General features: G+C 37.7%; 2 protein-coding genes across 5 annotated transcripts; one reads left to right on the plus strand and one right to left on the minus strand.

Annotated features, from left to right (window-relative positions):
* Positions 1 to 321: 321 nt before the first annotated feature.
* Positions 322 to 5,670, minus strand: LOC307042037 (solute carrier family 2, facilitated glucose transporter member 11-like). The gene is made up of 13 exons (XM_079685720.1): positions 5,655 to 5,670; positions 4,966 to 5,013; positions 4,343 to 4,441; positions 3,994 to 4,154; positions 3,351 to 3,475; positions 3,061 to 3,190; positions 2,605 to 2,753; positions 1,855 to 2,042; positions 1,640 to 1,750; positions 1,195 to 1,296; positions 1,034 to 1,109; positions 824 to 951; positions 322 to 737 (listed from the first exon to the last, which is right to left on the minus strand). The coding sequence occupies exons 2-13, from the start codon at positions 4,984 to 4,986 to the stop codon at positions 543 to 545; spliced, it is 1,485 nt and encodes a 494-aa protein (XP_079541846.1). The 5' UTR covers positions 4,987 to 5,013; positions 5,655 to 5,670; the 3' UTR covers positions 322 to 542.
* Positions 5,671 to 8,082: 2,412 nt separating this feature from the next.
* On the plus strand, positions 8,083 to 15,323 carry LOC307042042 (uncharacterized protein). Of its 4 annotated transcripts, XM_079685729.1 has the most exons (17): positions 8,083 to 8,214; positions 8,929 to 9,010; positions 9,117 to 9,263; positions 9,563 to 9,625; positions 9,724 to 10,116; positions 10,260 to 10,361; positions 10,456 to 10,688; positions 10,816 to 10,994; positions 11,331 to 11,424; positions 11,853 to 11,979; positions 12,144 to 12,301; positions 12,442 to 12,559; positions 13,606 to 13,723; positions 13,891 to 13,995; positions 14,078 to 14,263; positions 14,351 to 14,530; positions 14,733 to 15,323. In XM_079685729.1, the coding sequence occupies exons 13-17, from the start codon at positions 13,648 to 13,650 to the stop codon at positions 14,966 to 14,968; spliced, it is 783 nt and encodes a 260-aa protein (XP_079541855.1). In that variant the 5' UTR covers positions 8,083 to 8,214; positions 8,929 to 9,010; positions 9,117 to 9,263; positions 9,563 to 9,625; positions 9,724 to 10,116; positions 10,260 to 10,361; positions 10,456 to 10,688; positions 10,816 to 10,994; positions 11,331 to 11,424; positions 11,853 to 11,979; positions 12,144 to 12,301; positions 12,442 to 12,559; positions 13,606 to 13,647; the 3' UTR covers positions 14,969 to 15,323. The 4 variants fall into 4 exon arrangements, 3 of the variants coding, with proteins under 3 accessions (XP_079541855.1, XP_079541856.1, XP_079541854.1); XR_013808976.1 differs by lacking the exons at positions 13,606 to 13,723; positions 13,891 to 13,995; positions 14,078 to 14,263; positions 14,351 to 14,530; positions 14,733 to 15,323 and adding an exon at positions 12,648 to 12,669 and having other exon boundaries at positions 8,929 to 9,263; XM_079685730.1 differs by lacking the exons at positions 8,083 to 8,214; positions 8,929 to 9,010; positions 9,117 to 9,263; ... (4 more) ...; positions 10,816 to 10,994; positions 11,331 to 11,424 and having other exon boundaries at positions 11,515 to 11,979.
* The last annotated feature ends 1,601 nt before the right edge of the window (positions 15,324 to 16,924 follow it).

The following is a 16,924-nucleotide window of genomic DNA, read 5'->3' on the forward strand; positions in this document are numbered from 1 at the left end:
CAGGTACCACAAGAGTATGTTTAACTGTGGATACCCTGTAAAAGATTCCCGTTAAAGGAGGAGGCAAGAAGGTGAAAAAGGAGTAATACAAAACTTACTTTTGGTGATTTCATATATAGAAGTGCAATTGAGATGTCAAAGGCAAATCTAAATATGATATCCTTGAAGATTTGGTGAGGCTTTGATTCATGTTGGATGAATGAGGTGCTGCAATTATTTCTAGCTGTAAATACAATTTATTTATACGTTTAAAACTGCTATTTCCCATATTATAGGGCAGGAGAACATATAACGCAAACAACCAAAACAAAAAGGTAATTTGATATTTTTTATACATCCAAAAATATATTTACAGATTTCACATTCAGCTCTCTGTATATAATGTGTCTTTGTGTTTAATAATCTGTCACTAGAGGTAATATGATTGTGTTGATGACATGGTTTATTCTTAAAATACAGTTTCACATTTGAACTTTAAAGTGAATGTTCAAAGCTTTATGCAGAACAATTTGCAGCTGATAAATAAAGTATAAAAAAACATGTTAAAATTTAGTAGCAAGATCAATGTCAGTCCTTTCAGTGTCAGCGCCCCTGTTCTTGTAATTCAGTTTGTTGAAATCCTCCATAATCTCTACCATTGTCTTTCCTTTGGTCTCTGGGACAAAATATAACAGGAACGCTGCACTGCAAATGCTGTAAGCAACGAAAATCAGGAAGCAGAACTGTCCAAGTGCATCCTGTTGGATACACAGAAAACATAGTCAAAATAGAGATATAATATATATGAATTATTTGAAATAATGATACATAGTAGGTTTCTCACCACAATGTAGCCGAACAACATCGCCACGAGGAACATGCTAATCCAGTTGACAGTCCCACTGATCACATAAGCAGAAGGACGCCATGCTTGTAGGAAGAGGTCAGCAGGAAGAGCCATAGACACTCCAGCTTAAATAAGATAAAAGAAAAATGTATAAAAACAAATGTAAAAGCTTTTTGTCAGGAGGAGAACTGGTAACAGGAAACTTACATGGTCCAAGTCCATAAATGCAGATGACACAGAATATCAGGCTAATGTTCACATAGGGGATCCAGGGATTCAGATCCTGTAGGATAAGAGAAAGAAATATACATTTGATGTTCTACAAAACATTTAATTTGGAGAAATGTGCACTATTAGAGTGCTTGTACCTTGATGGACAGCATGACAGTGAGTACACACATGGTGATACCCATCAGTAGATAGCCGTAGCCCATCAGCTTCTTTCTGCCGGCACGGTCTATCAAGAAAGACTGAGACACAACAGAAATGTCAATAAAGTATTGTATTTCTACAGTTAATATAATACTTTCTAACTTATGTAGTTTTCCAAGTGATGTACACATGTGGAACCTCAACATACAGAAAGAAAAGGCCCAAAAATAATGCACAGAATATTTTTCCTCCAGTAGAAATTAATATTTATTTTCTCCATTATCCTCTTGTCAGATCATGTGTACAATACATTATAGGAAACGTTCATAATCTAAAAACGTTTTTCGCGTGTCCATATTAAAACCTGGATTATTTTAACATCCTTCATGTGTCAGTGCATTTTCACGAGTCAGTTTCATTCTCCTTTGAAGAGATACTCACACACAGCGTCACTGTGAAAAGCTCTGTGGCTCCAAGGCCAATGGCCAAGTAATGCATCTGGTTCTCAGGCACTCCAGACTCACGGAAGAGGTCAAAGGCGTAAAAATACAGCTGGAGGAGAGAAAGAAAATATGAGAGGCCATTAACCGGATCAAGCTGTGTGTGAAAAAGAGATGCCAATGTATTTTTTAGGGGGAAAGCTGAGCTGAACATACAGCGTTGATGCCGCAGAACTGAACCCCGGCACAGGGGATGATGAGAGTCAGAAGCTGCCATCTCACACAGCGAGAGCAGAGGACATCCTTCACAGTCTTCGCCTTCTCTCCCTGAGTGCTCTCTCTCTCTTTCTTCATGTCGTCCAGCTCCAGTTTTAAGTCGTCCTCCTGCCACAGCCACTGCAAAGCTTTCACATAAACACACATCACGCATCATGCTAGAGTTTTAATACTGCGTTAAACCTGTCTGTGCTTGAAATGTTGGACAGTTCACCCAAAGAAAAGACACATTTTCACACATCTGACCTGGGGTGCTACTTATTAATGTAGATAGAACTAGTGCAAGTGGCTAGTTGTAGTAGTTGGGATATCTACTATAGTAATAATGGAAATAAGAAGCACTTGTTTGTGGTGGTCAAAGTGCAAAAACAGTTCATTTGAAAAACACAGCAGCAATATCTCTTTCCAGGATTCATGACCCAAGATTATTAACAGACCTTGTTTTGAGCTGTTTCATGTAGGAAGAGTTTGCAAATATTATTAGCAACATTCATTCATGCCATGATTTTTTTTTGCTACCATGGTTTCAACTCTATCACAGCGTTCAACAACACATCCTTGAATGCAACAGGATGTGTTTGTGACTGTTTTTTGTTTATTTGGATGAGGCAATGGATGAAAGCTCAGTGTCTAAACTTTAAAGGGTATCGATAAACTTTAGAATCCAGAATGGACACAGAGTCCACTCACCTTTTATGCTGCCTTCAGTGTCTCCTTTGTCAATGTAAAGGTATCTGGGTGACTCAGGGAAGAAAAGCAGCGTCACAAGCTGCAGGATGGCTGGAATACCACTGACAGCTAAGAGGTATGGCCACATGTCTTCTGTTCCCATTATCTCCCTAAACAGTGAAGAACAAAGAAAATCTGTTAAGTAGCAGGAAAAAGGAAATACTGTAGATATTCGAATTGGCCCTTACGTTACAGAAATTAAGATAGCTTACTACGTCACTTTTGCTGCTCTAATGCTGACTAATTATTAAAACAAAGTTGAAAGGTTATTGCGCTTTAGTCCGTTAATGAACAACTAGTATCATGGCATTTGACTGCGTAGGCAAATTTGTTATATATATATAGTTATTCATTTTCTTTCTTTCTTGAAAATGTGTTTTTCTCATAAATATTAGAGTGCCATAAATCAGTTCTTACTTGATGCCAATTATTTGACCAATGACCTTTCCAAATCCAATAAATATTGAGCCTGTGAGAGTCATGAAACCCCTGAGTTTCTTTGGAGAACTCTCTCCGAGGTACATGAGGTGCACACTCAAGCCAAGACCTGTGGGGAGAGACAAGGAGAAAAGAGCTATAAAACAATCTGACCAAAAATGCCAACTATACTTTTGATTAAATGAAAAGAGTAGGTCAAAAATAAATGAAAACTCTTGTAATAATTTGTCCCATTATGCCTGACACTCTTTCTCATAATCATAACATACCAACATTATATCCGTAGAGGAATCTGCCCAGCAAGATCATCTCAAAAGACTTGGCCATTCGACTGAAGAGCATGAGAATGGCAGCCACAATCGCCACTACATTGTTGAACAAGAGAGCTTTTTTCCTGCAAAAACAAAAGAAACAATAAAGATGTTTACACTGCTGACATAAGTTACCTTATGTGTTTTACCCACTTGTTGGCCAAATCTGGTCTGGTTAGCATATTCATTTAGCTTTTGCACAGAGCAAACTATTACATTTTCAACTTTTGTAGCTGAAGAAGGGGGATTTTGGGCAATTGTATTGTGTATAAATAGATTCAGTGGAAGAACAATCCAGAACTTTTATTAAGACTGCCACTCAGTCACTTTAAGATGCAATTTCTTTTTTGTTTGTATGGATTGTATGTTGTACTGTGTATTGTGAGTGTTGTTTTATTTAATTTGTCAGTACCAAACACACATTTCTGAATCTAATTGTCTTATTAAACATGAACATGAATGTTGGCCAACTCTTTTTTTTTGGCTCTCTGAGTCAGAGAGGTTTAAAAACCAAACATTTTAGCAAACATTCTGACGATATATCTCACCAAACAGATGTCTTTCAGATAATATAATTGGTTAAAAGTGTGTATCTCTATACCTGCCGTAAGTGACGGGAATGCTGCCGCTGTGAAGGGCCCCGGCCAAGGCCCCAAGACTCAACACGGCCACGATGAAGGACCAGATGAGCTGGTTGGAGGAGTCATCCACTGGAGATCCGTACCTCCACAACCAGGTGTGGTTCACAAAACTCTGAACATGCTGCAGAAAGGTCAAAGAGGTCAGGGGACAAGGTGATCTACTGATCAACCCTGTTTAAAAAAAATGCAATTTACAGTAAAAATAAGATTTTAAAATACCATCATTTTTCTAATACAATTGCAACACATGAGTTAACGTTTCCGTAACCACAACAACAACAAAAAGACAAAAACGAATAGAAATCTTACCACTGCTGGAGAAGCGATGACAGAAACTTGAATCCCATACTGAAACGAGCCCCCAATTCCCAACACCATCGACAGCAGATAAAGTCTCCAGTACTGAAGCTAAAATGGTAAATGGAAAATCATATATACAAATTAACCTCCTCTGTTTTTCAACTCGACAACTATAACTGTATTGATTTATCAAGACATATACATGATTTATGAAATGTAATGAGTGGGTAGATTAAAATACTCAAACTTTATTTAAAATGTTAAGGTCACTTTCACCTTGACCAACAAGTAGTGTCTTATGTGATATGTAAATGAAAACTAAGAGAGATCAAATGTACTCTTTCATGATTTGTTTACTGTTGATAATTCAAGTAAATGTTTGCTTATAGTACTAGGTAAAATATTAGGACTTTAACTATTATTTTGCAGTGTTATTACTTTTACTTTATTAAATAATCTGAATGCTTCCTTCACCACTGCATGTAAGTGCACACTATGTATTGCTATATACATTATTGTAATGAATGATTAAAAAAACAAATTCAATTGCATTTATTTAGTAATACTGTGGATTACAGGCAAAGATAATCTTATTTCAGAAACAGCACTGAAATCTAAGAAAATGCACCTACCTTTCCTGATGCATCTTCCATCTTTGGTGCTGGCTCCCTGGATGTTGGCTATAGGACAGAGCACGAGAGGACCAGCTGATTATATGCAGTATGGAAGTCAAGTTACACATAAACTCTGGTTGTCCATTCAGGATGTTAGATCAACATTGTCTTGTTCATGACGTGCGCGATAGGGATGAGCAGACGCTGAACTAGTTCCTCCTGGCATGTCTGGTTGATTGTTATAAGAAATATTTTCTCAAAGGTTTAGGCTTTAGTGGGAGGGGATTTTGTTGGAGGACAGAAGTCCAAGTCTGGGCCAGATTATAGGTGTGGGTCTATATAACAAATCCTGACCTCTGCACCAAGATGAATTCCTTAAACTCAGTTAAGCAGCAATTGATGTCATCACACACATTTCTTTGACGTCCTAATCTCTGACCCATAACAACAACTTAATTTCTATTCTAAATGCATGCTCGAACACAATTATGTCCTTAAAATAAGAAATAATACTCTTGTTAAAGAAGGCCCTATTGTGCTTTTGGGGGTTTTCCGTTTACTGGTGAGTGTGCGAAAAAGCACGTCCGATCGCCCGGGACGTGTTATTTACAATATCGGACAAGTACATATTTCCATTGACTTGTCCGACGGAAAAGTGACGTTTTTAGCTCATATTTATTGACAAATTATTAATAAATTCAGCTTACAAAAGGCAGAACTCATTCGGAAATTGTCCGTGTCCGCGCGGACCGCAGCTCTCTCCCTCTATGCTCCGGATCAGCTGATCTGTGTCCTCGCACTGTCCTCACAACCCCGGACCCCCAGACTCGGAGGAGCATAGGGATGTCAGTATTGTTTATTTATTGTTTTAAATTGAAGTTGTCTGAAGTCCTTACCACCAGCTGCTCTTGCAGTAATAAGTAGTGTACCTTTCTTACAAATGTGCATAATGTAGTGACGGCTTTTTCGTCTTTTGTTTTCTGTTCTCTGTCATTTATATGTTTGTGTTATGTGTTATGTGTAACGTTGCTGCCTTCTTGGCCAGGTCAGCATTGTAAATTAGATTTGATCTCAATGCTTTTTTATCTGGTTAAATAAAGGTTACATAAATTAAATAAATTATGAAGCAGGGTAAAGTACATTATTGAAATGAAAATACTATTTATTTACTTTTACAAACAGTGAGCAGCTGGGCAGCTGTAGCATGTATTGCAGGACATGTGTTGGATAGTCTGTATGGTTGGACTCTGTCTCACAGGCAAGATGCAGTATAACATCAGAGGAGACTGGGTCAGTTGTACATTCTCAAACTGCACCACTTAGAACTAACTAAACAATGCAGAGATCATTTTCATATAATTTTATTCAATAACCGTAACAACATTAAACAGTATGAAGTGATTTATAAATAGGAATACAGATTTGACTTAATGTTTTCATATATATTTTCTCCCTGTGAAATTGGCATGGGACTTATTTTTAACCTCTCCAAGAACCGGAATCAAGAACCGAAAAGAACCGTAATCGAAAAGCATAACCGGAATAGTTAAAATCCAAACGATACCCAACCATGGATGTATAATAAGAACCCAACCCTATGTGTGATGCTGTAAAATCTTAAAACCGTGGGAAAATGTAAAATACGATGCGAAGAAGAAGATTCCAGTGGCCCCAATGTTTCTCTTGTCCAGATTGGACAAGTGAAAAATGTATTCGGACAAGTAAATGGACAAGTACTCTCTAAAAACTTTTTCCTACACTGTGTGTTATATAGGGCTTTGTGCATGTATAATTGTTTGCAAAGGCAACAATCACAAAGTGCAGTGCTCCAACAGTATACATCAGGGGTCACCAACTACATTTGTCCAAGGGCCAAAATGTATCCAATAGACACTATCGCGGGCCAGCGGTTTTTATATAGTCCACAAGCACGCTCAGGTACTGCGGACCGCATAACTAGCAGACTCTTCACGCTAACGAAGGATCACTTCTAGGCAGGGTTGGGAGGGTTACTTTGTAAATGTAATCAGTTACTGAATACTGAATACATGCTCTGAAAGTAATCAGAATACAGTTAGTTACGTATTCAGATTACTTTTAGAATACTTTTGGAATACTTTCTTTTTCCATAACAGAAGGGTATGTTTTGGTGTACAGGAGACACTTATTTTACTGTTTTTATCAAGAGCACAAACACAACATCTTGGTGTCATTCTGGACAGCTCCCTCTCATCTGCACCCCACATAAAAAACATCACCCGGACTGCATTCTTTGTACTGTCTTAAAACATTTCCTAGGAATATGTTATGAATTGTAAGGTGTCCTTGGGTGCTTTGAAAGGCGCCACTAAATAGAATGAATTATCATTATTATTATCTGAAACGATGTAATAACTTTTAAAACTGTTTTCAGTCACTTGCCCCATGCATTCAGCAGCAGCAGGCCATTCACTTTGATTTGATCCCGTTATGAAATGTCATCATTTCGACAATAAATAAATGCTACATAAACGTTATCTTGCACATTTTATCTAACCATGTCCGTTTCTAACTTTCAATATATTTTAAACAACTCTCTTCAGTCTGCGTACAAATGACACGACTACATTGGAAAATGCGTGCAATAGATACGCTAAAGTCCGATTTTGCGTGCCGATCATACGCCAACTATTCCCATTGAATTCTGAGTCCGAGTTTTGCGTGCATATGAGACGCATGGATACGGTCGTGTCTGAGAAGACCGGAAGCTGTGTGGTCCATAAAACATGTTATTACTCAATATAAAGCCACGATTATTGATTTGATTTGTAATCGTATAATGTCGGACTTTTTTTTGCCGTCCGTGAGGAAAATAAATGGGGCTCAGAGCCTCAAAATACTGAAATCTGTATTGTTTTTAATCTTTTTTTCCTTCGAATTTGTTATCCTTTTCTAAATAACACACTGTTATTTACTCAACAATAACACACTATTATCCTTGTTTTTATTTATTCATTTAATTCTATAATATTGAGCCGTCCGTCAGGAACTGATTTTCAAAATAAAGTCACCGGAAACAGACGTAGGCCCGGTTCAAGCTCGATGATTTGTATGTTGTAGCCGCAATGCACGCTGGGATATGGTGTTTCCCACATAGCACGTTTCGTTAAAGGTCCACTGGACGCAGCGCAGTCCAATTCGAGAAGGCGAATCGCCATTAAAAGAAGAAGAAGAAGAAGAAGAAGAAGAAGAAGAAGAAGAACCTTCCTTGACACGAAGTTCCTCGAGGTAAACCCGTTTTCTGTAATGTAATAAAGACATTTACAGTGTTTTTTAAATGATTTCAGCTTTTGCATCACTTTACATAGCACCATGTGTCGACATACAAGCTTACGCGTGCGAATTATTTGCTAGTTAAACCGTGAACTGCTTAGCATCATTGAGTTAGCCTTAGCTAACGTCTGTCGTTTTACGGAGCTGTTGCAGTTTAAAATCAATCGATAGTAACATAGTTGATCATGTTTTAAATATAATGGGGCTTCTTCAGTTTTTTGACAGTATTTTGGGTTTTAAAGCTTAAATTCACTCTTCGAGCCGATCTGAGATCTGCTCAGATATTTGTCCCGTTGATATTGAAACAGACATTACTAGCCGCTAGCCGATACATGATCCAGTATATTCTGTGCATTAACCAAAAGTAAAAACGCATTAGCAGGTACAGGTTACCAAAAAACATGCATCTGAAGATGATATGTTAAACATTAGGAATTCATAATAACTGAATTATTGTTAAAACCAGGGGTGGGGTTTCAAAGGAGATCTACATACTCTTGTTCCTCCATTGCTAATAGAATAACATCAATGCCCTATACCAAAACATTTTAATCATACCTTTCCCTCATAATGCTGATGTTGATCTAAACTTTAATTCACTTAATATTAGCCTAGTTTAAATTACAGCTACATCTATGATCTAACTAACACCTTCTTTTTTTGTTTCAGCACAATGTCGAAAGAAACTGAAAAAACCAACAAACTAGAAGCTCTTCTTCTGCTTGGGGATGCATATGTTGAGGACACACAGGCAATTTTCTTGTTTTTTTTATACCCAAAGTGTCATTATTTAAATCCAGTTAGTTAATGCCCATTTTTTCTCCCTCTGTGTTTCATTACATTCCATGTCCATAAAGAAACTCAACAAGGACACTCAACAAGGAGACGCAAAAAGAAGACGCAAAAAGAAGACGAACCACTTCCAAAAGTGACCTGGTGGAAGAGAGACCAAGATGGGCAACGTGTGGCCAGCAGCAAACGAAGGAAAAAAAGTTCTTCTAATGGTTAGTCTACATTTTATGAATTTAATCGAAGTCAGTATATGTGATTTAAAGTAGCCACTGGTTTAATAATGCTGTTGATACTTCATATTTCTATATATTTGTACATCGATTTTGTCAGAGGACTAAAGACTAAAACCAATAAGCGGATGTAAATGACATGATAATGCAAAAAAAAATACATTGAGCTTTGATATTTTTCATGTTTGCTGAAGGTTGGTGTTTTTGTAACATTTCTTTAAATCTGTCAATTAGCTAAAATAATCTGTTTAATGGGTTTGAATAATTTCCCCCCCAAACAGATGGTACTCCTCCATGCAGTAGTTCCACCATAACAACACCATGTCTAAGCTACCAAGATCCTGGTAAGAATAAAGCTACTTTTGAAGACTTTTTCTAGATAAAGTATGTTTCATATGAAATGTTTTGCTCATGGTATGTATTTATATTTCTGTATTTAAAGATTTTAATATGCAGAGACTAGAAGACCTTCTACGGGACTCTGAGACCATTAAGGAGCAAGATGTTGGCGATGTGCCACCATTGTCATCTTGGACTCAAAGGCAGAAAGAGTTTCAACAGTGTTGGCAACAGGCGAGGCCACAGAACGTTGACAACTTATTAATAACTAAGAATATCGTCAAGATGAATTGCAATCACTGTCTCCTGGAAGAAGCTGTCATCCGTTGTGAGGAATGTATGCCATCAGAGTGGTTTTGTGCAGAGTGTGATATCTTGGTTCATACAAAACACACTCTGCACAGTAGGCAAACCACCTGTAATGGATTTTACAAGTACATTCCTCCAACAGATTCTGTGAAACTCCAGGATGGCAAATACATCATTTCTAAACAAGGTTAGTCTCCCATCTTTTAAAATTGATCAGCCTTTTCCCCCCCTCACAAAAAAACTCATTTTAATCTCAAATTGCATTCTGTTATCATAGTGCTTGCTTACAACATTGTTAAATCTCATCCTGATTGTACTTTGACCTTGCAGACCGTTTGCTTCCAACATCCTTTCCTTCAAGGATATGTTCTTGTGAAGTTTTCGATGTTGCAGTCTCTGTTGGTAGACCTATCATATTGGTGTGCATAAATGGTAGGTTTTGGTGAAATAGTTTTTTTTAAAGTATTTTTTAACTAATACATTACTCTAATTCATTGTTATTGTTTTTTTCTTTATGTGTTCTTAGGCCGTTACGATCTTAATGTTCCAGATCTAACATGCAAACATTGCACTAAGAAATGGGGTCCAGAATTCAATGACTTGGTTAGGAGTGGATATTGGCCAGCTACCATGCAAGCACAGACCCTGTTCCACCAAGATCTGTTCCATTCCCTTGAGGCTATGAAGACGGCAGCTCCAGGAATGTCTAGACAAGCCTTTACTGCAATGTTGGACCAGAGAACAAAGTAGTTTGGAAGAGTAAGTACAAATGTGAAGCTGAAAGACAAATACATGTATTATCATAACAAATATATTTATGGCCAAATATGGATGAGCGAGATATGATACAAAATATGATAACATATATAATGTATTTTTATTTCAGACTGGCAAGGTGAATGCAGATGCTTTTCAGAGAAGCTTTCTGCAGTATGTGCACTGCACATTTGAAGAGAATAAACTTCTGGGTAAAGAGCCATTTGTCTGTCCAGCCTGTAGCCCTGAAATGGTGGCTGTTTCAGTAGATGGCATTAGGAAACTTTACAGGTTCCAGAAAACAAACCAGTAAGTTTTTTTCATTGACACAGCAATTTTCCTTAGTCCTTGTATTTTAATTTGACATTGGGATTGCTATTTTTATTTATTTTTTACATGTATGTAAGTCGCTTTTATCCAAAGCGACTTACATACATTCAGTACAGTGGACAATCCCCACAGGAGCAATTAGTAGCTATAGTTCTTTCCTGTTATATAGCTGTTAAAACTACAGCTGTTGAATCTAAAATATTTCTGTTAGACTTTATAACCTTGTTTTGAAAGATGTTCTTTAAATATAATTATTATTATTACTATGTTCAATTTGTAACTAGAGTGGTTATCTATAATTCCTTTTTCTTATAGGAGTGAAGAGCCAGGCTTCTTTGACGGAGTGTTTTTAGACTAAGACTCTGAGGTTTCCACTTTTGTGGAGGATGTTCGAGGGGCTGTCAAAAGTGTGAGTTCTAAATTAAGCAGAGCAAAATGTATCTCACCTTTCTTAATAACTAATAGAAGTTAAAATGGTAGTAACAAAGTTGCCTTCATATTTTTTTGGAGATGGGATAGAAGTGTTGAGACCAGATGACAGGGTGATGAGGTTAGCAATGCGGTCAAACTGTCACTAACATTATTGCTGTAAAACTGGATTGAAAAAACAGCTAAATTCTAATCCAGAATATATTACACATTTGGAGCCTTCCAATTATCCAAAAACAGGTTTGTTATTATCCAGGGAGTTGCGTATCCGGGTGAATCTGGCAGTCGAGCACAAAACACTTGTGTGTAATAGTTTACATGTTTGCTAATACCGTCAGTTGGTCCCACTATCCAGTGTTTTGAAATAACTTCTGATAATGATTCTCTAAAAACGATTTACTTTGGTAGACTGCAGGAAAAGCAACGTGTGGTGAATCTCACTGGACAGCAGCAAGGGAGACCTCTAAGCGAGCCAACAAGTTGGATGAAGAAGGTGTTGAAATTGCTGTGTGTAGGCATGGATTTGTTCTCAAAGGTTGGTAGTTGCCTTGATCATTTTCAATTAAAATATTTGTAGATAATCTGAAGCCTTACCTTCAATCTGCTTTGTACTCACTATATATATATATATATTTAAAAAAAAAGCTTTAAATATGTATAGAGGAGAAATCTTTGCCTATCCGATGTTTCTCCAAAAAGAGTTCCAGAGTGCCTCATTTTTGGCAATGGACGTGACGTGTCGGTATGTACCATATCTTGACAAAGTGTCAGAAGCCTTGCCTCATCTTCAGCCCCTAAAGGAAATGAGACATTGCTTGTCTGTGATGCATGCCAAAGCCCACAACACCAAATGCGAGGTGAGGATTTGAATTACTTAAACAACAATTAATGGTAAATCTGACCACTACACATGAGTCTGTACTGATCCAACAGAATGTTTTAAGTTATGAGTTTTTGAATTGAGATTTGCATCAACATTGATTACCTCATGCTTTAGATTATTTGGAATGCACGGAACCAGGAGGGTGCTGGCACCACTCTTGGTGAAGAAGTGGAACAAGTTAACAGCTTCTTATCCAGATGTGGCCTAACAACTAAATACATGGCCAAGTCAGGTTTGTGAACTTGTTTGGGCCCTGCCTTCCTGTAAATGTACACATTTATATTTTATAACATTGTAATGAGATGTATTCTTCTTCACAGCAAGAACTGACATGCTCACAGCAGAGTCCTGCACGGGTCTGATTTTCAAGACCCGCTCCCGCCCCGCACCCGCGACGTGCAATACCGAACCCGCCCCGCTACCCGCACATATTGCCAATAGTTCCGCAACCCGACCCGACCCGCCGGCACAAGACCCGCAACCCGACCCGAACCCGCATATATATAAGCAGTGAAAACGTGCAATTATTAACACACGCAGTTGCATATTTGGCTCAAAAAGCCTGGGATGTTGGTTATTTTCTGCATCTAGGATGACACCAAAAGCCTCCCAGACGTTGGATTTCGCTCTTGAGGAAAAGTTATTGAAAATGCTGTATTCTCAGAGAGCTTCACCTCAGCCATTCAGAATGTGGCGCGCTCAGCAGCAGATAGATGCGCTGCAGAGGTTATGAATATGCTCGGTCCCGCGGCGGAGAGGTCTGAGGATTTAAACATTAAACTAAATTATTATTATTTAAATATATTTATTATGCAACACCCGCAACCCGACCCGCATCATCTTTGTTTTACCCAGAACCGAACCCGGAAAAAAGCGTTTGAAAAAATACCACCCGCAAATCACCTTTTTTGCGGGTCACCCGTCGGGTACCCGCGGATACCCGACCCGATGCAGGACTCTGGCTCACAGTCCATGCTATGGGCTGGAATCATCGCAAAGAGAATGGCCTACACATTGCCATGTCCTCTAGATTCAAAAAAGTATGTTTGTGTATTGAAATGGAGATAACTATTTTAAGCTGTAAAATTTGCAATTTAAGTCCACCTAATATATATAAAAATTACACCCCCATATAGATATTGCAGTGGTGCAGGACTAGAGCTACGAAATTCATTAAATATGTTATTGTGTTAATTTCCTCCTTAAAATGCATACTTTTGGTTTATTTTCATTGAATTATTTTATAAAATGGCATGATTCTGTTTTGCTATTTTGCAGACAGCAGAAAAGACAGAGGCTGTACCTGAGAGCCTGAAGAAAATGCAGGACCAGTTGAATTGCTCTGATGACATGCTAGAACTGTGGGTTGATGATGTCAAACAGTGGGCCAGTAAAGGTAAGAACAATGCTGTTTTGACGTATACATAGATGGAGTCGGTTCATAAAAACTAAATAATGCTGTCCAAATTAAACTTTGTCCTTTAGTGTGCCTGTTAGTGTGCGATGTGCAAATAACAGACCTTGATTTGTTTGAAACTTCTTCTTTTTATCTTATTCATTTAGGAAGTGCATCAGCCAGTCCTGCAGATGCTGGTTGTTTGCAAATCGAAATAGAAGCACTCTTTGTGAGCAATTGCCAGAAAAAGCACTACCTTTACAGACAAAATGGTAAGCATTTTGGAATATTTATTGGTTGTGTTGATTAAATCTTGTCAGCTCTTTTGTAATCTATGTTTTACTCTCATTACAGATCGTAACAAAAGGCGTCAAAAGATCGCCCAAAAGGTTGCCCAAGAAAAGAAAAGGTTGCTAGAGGACATCCACAAGTACAACCAGCAACCTGATGGTGACCTTATTGACACCAACTCGGTTGTGGAGAAACTCTCAACCAAATCTGCAGAGAGCATTATCTGGCCTTGGCAGGAACCCAACAGAGGTGCTGTGTAAAGATTTTACTTCTAATCTACAAAACTGTAGTAATAAAATGTGTTCATTAATGTGAAATGTTTATATTCATTCTCAGACGGTGTGGACATTCACACTAAGAAGGGGCTGTTTGACCAAAAAATGCTTCTGTCACGACTGACAGAAGAAAAGCAGATCCTTGTGAAGGAGATGATGCAGCACTCTCAGTACCTCAAGGACTCTGTATCAAAGGTCCAGACACTGAGGGCCCCAGTTTCATTGATCACACAGACAGGAAGTAAGTGAACCACATGGATTTATTCACTTTAAAATACATAAGCCAATGTTTTTCAAACCAGCAAAGGCAAACACACTTTAAAGAAGATTTTATCCATCTGTTTGTTTTTATTTGAGTCTGACTGCATTCTAGTCTTTCTTGACCTAAATACTTTTTCTCTGAATAATTTTCACAATTTATATGTTTGCTATATAACTTGTAGGTTATCCGAATGGAATCACAGAGGAGGGGTACAAGAGCCTTATGTGTCTTCTAAGGAGAAATCTGCATGACCTCAGACTCAAACAGCAGACAGTAGCAGGCGCCTACAGAGGAATTCTGGAACCCAGTCCTAGGCCGGTGGAGGAGGAGGACGAGGACATGGAAGAAGAAAAAGAAAAAGACTGGCAAAGTGACAACAGCTCAGATGATGAAGATGACGCAGAAGAAGGGACTTGACTCGTGGAAAGTTACTTGGTGCCCTTATGCAGTTCTATAGTTAAAGCGGACATATTATGCTTATTTTCAGGTTCATATTGTGTCCATATATCTGCCTTTACTGTTCTTCATTTTCACAGCTCCCTTCAGCCATTCTGACTTAATAATCAGATTTCAGCCAGCTGACTGTTTTAAGTGAATAAAAAGGTAGTAAAGTGACACCAAACACAAAGCAGTCTAACAACTAACCCGTGGTGTTTAGCTAGCTAACAGGCACAACACTAGCACGCTAACACAGCGAGCTAACATGTAGATGTTTCCGTCTGGATTTGATTAAGTGTGCAGTTTTTACATTAAAGCGGACATATTAAGCTTATTTGAGTTGGAAATGAGTGCTTCTACTGTGACATATTTCCATGCTTTAATGTTGAAAAATTACTTTTTTTCTCATATTACCTGTACTGCAGCACCTCTTTTCTATACTTTGTCATGTGCATGATCATATATTGTAACCTGTGTTTTGCTACATATGCTTTTTTATCTTACCAAAATAGTAATAAACTTGATTTTGTACATAACTGATGTCTGTAAATATTTACTGATACCCACTTGATATGTTATTACATTATAGATTTGTCTTCACACATCAAATAATTAGCTTGAACTGAGGTTACAATCATTTATAACAGAGATTGATATTGGATGTGTAACATAATTCATAACTAACTAGAACCTATGTTGAGGATCGGGAGAGGGACAACAGTTCTTCCAAAAAGCACTGGTAGTGTAAGGGACATCTTAAAGGGTCAGATAATAAAGACAGACATTGGCATTGTAACGTTGTTGTTGTAATTTGTAAAGCCATAACACTGAGTACATCAAAGTAACAATTCAACAATATTAACCACATAGTCACCACTTGTCATAGGCTACTATCGGCTATAAAGTGTAATACAAATATTACCAAAAATGTACCCAATACCCATTAAAACATCCAAGTTGGATCATTATTTTAAAAAGCTTACTAATCTGAGGCCATGCATAGGAAATATCTCCCATAGTAAAAACTCATCCACCAGTGGTAAACAAATGTAAATGTATTAAATCGATGTGTGTGGTTGTGGAAATACTGGACGTGACGTTGTCCGATTGCGTTGCCATGCAACAGCTTTGGTTCATGTTAATTTACAAACTCTTCAACTACAACCCTAGTTATATTTAAAACATTTTTAGATGGCCTCGCGAAATACTTTAATGTAAATTGAAATGTGAAGGAATGTGTGTATAACAAAATACATCCGTCATAAACACAATACCGGAAACAGACGTAGTGATGTGACGTGTAATCCTCAGCTGATGGGATGTTTTAGCCGCAAAGCATGTTGGGATATGGTGTTTATGCGATATGAAATCTGAAAACATGTTTTAAAAATAAAATAATACTTTATTCCGAGTGTGCTTGCTTTTCTCTTTGGAAGTCATCACATAAATGCATTATAATACACGGTTCGGCTGCATTAAATATTAAACATCTGCCGTTGTTCTCTCTTTATAGAGCCCTGATGAGAAGACTTCTGGACAAACTGAAGAACTGCCGCCGAAACATACGTGACGTGGATCATAAATATATCAGCAATTAAACAACATCTTCAATTTATTTTAACACAATGCGTCTCTTAGCAGTATCAACACTAATTCGGCTGACTTTTATATTTGATCCAATCGGTAGATAGACTGTATTTACACCATAATGGTGCACAGCTGACAGACAGGGACTTGTATTTTTATTTTTTTATATTTTTATATAATAATGTAATTACTGAGTTGAGAGAATATTCAGGGGTTTTGGGTGATGGGAGACACATCTATGGAATCAGAATTTCAATAGCTTACCGTTAAATGACGGATATACCTTTCTGTCTGCAAATCAGATATTAATGTGAAATATTATAGCAATATCCTGTAAAATTATGTGAA

The sequence above is a fragment of the Notothenia rossii genome, assembly GCF_949606895.1.
Source record: "Notothenia rossii genome assembly, chromosome: 5".
Taxonomy (NCBI): Eukaryota; Metazoa; Chordata; class Actinopteri; order Perciformes; family Nototheniidae; genus Notothenia; species Notothenia rossii.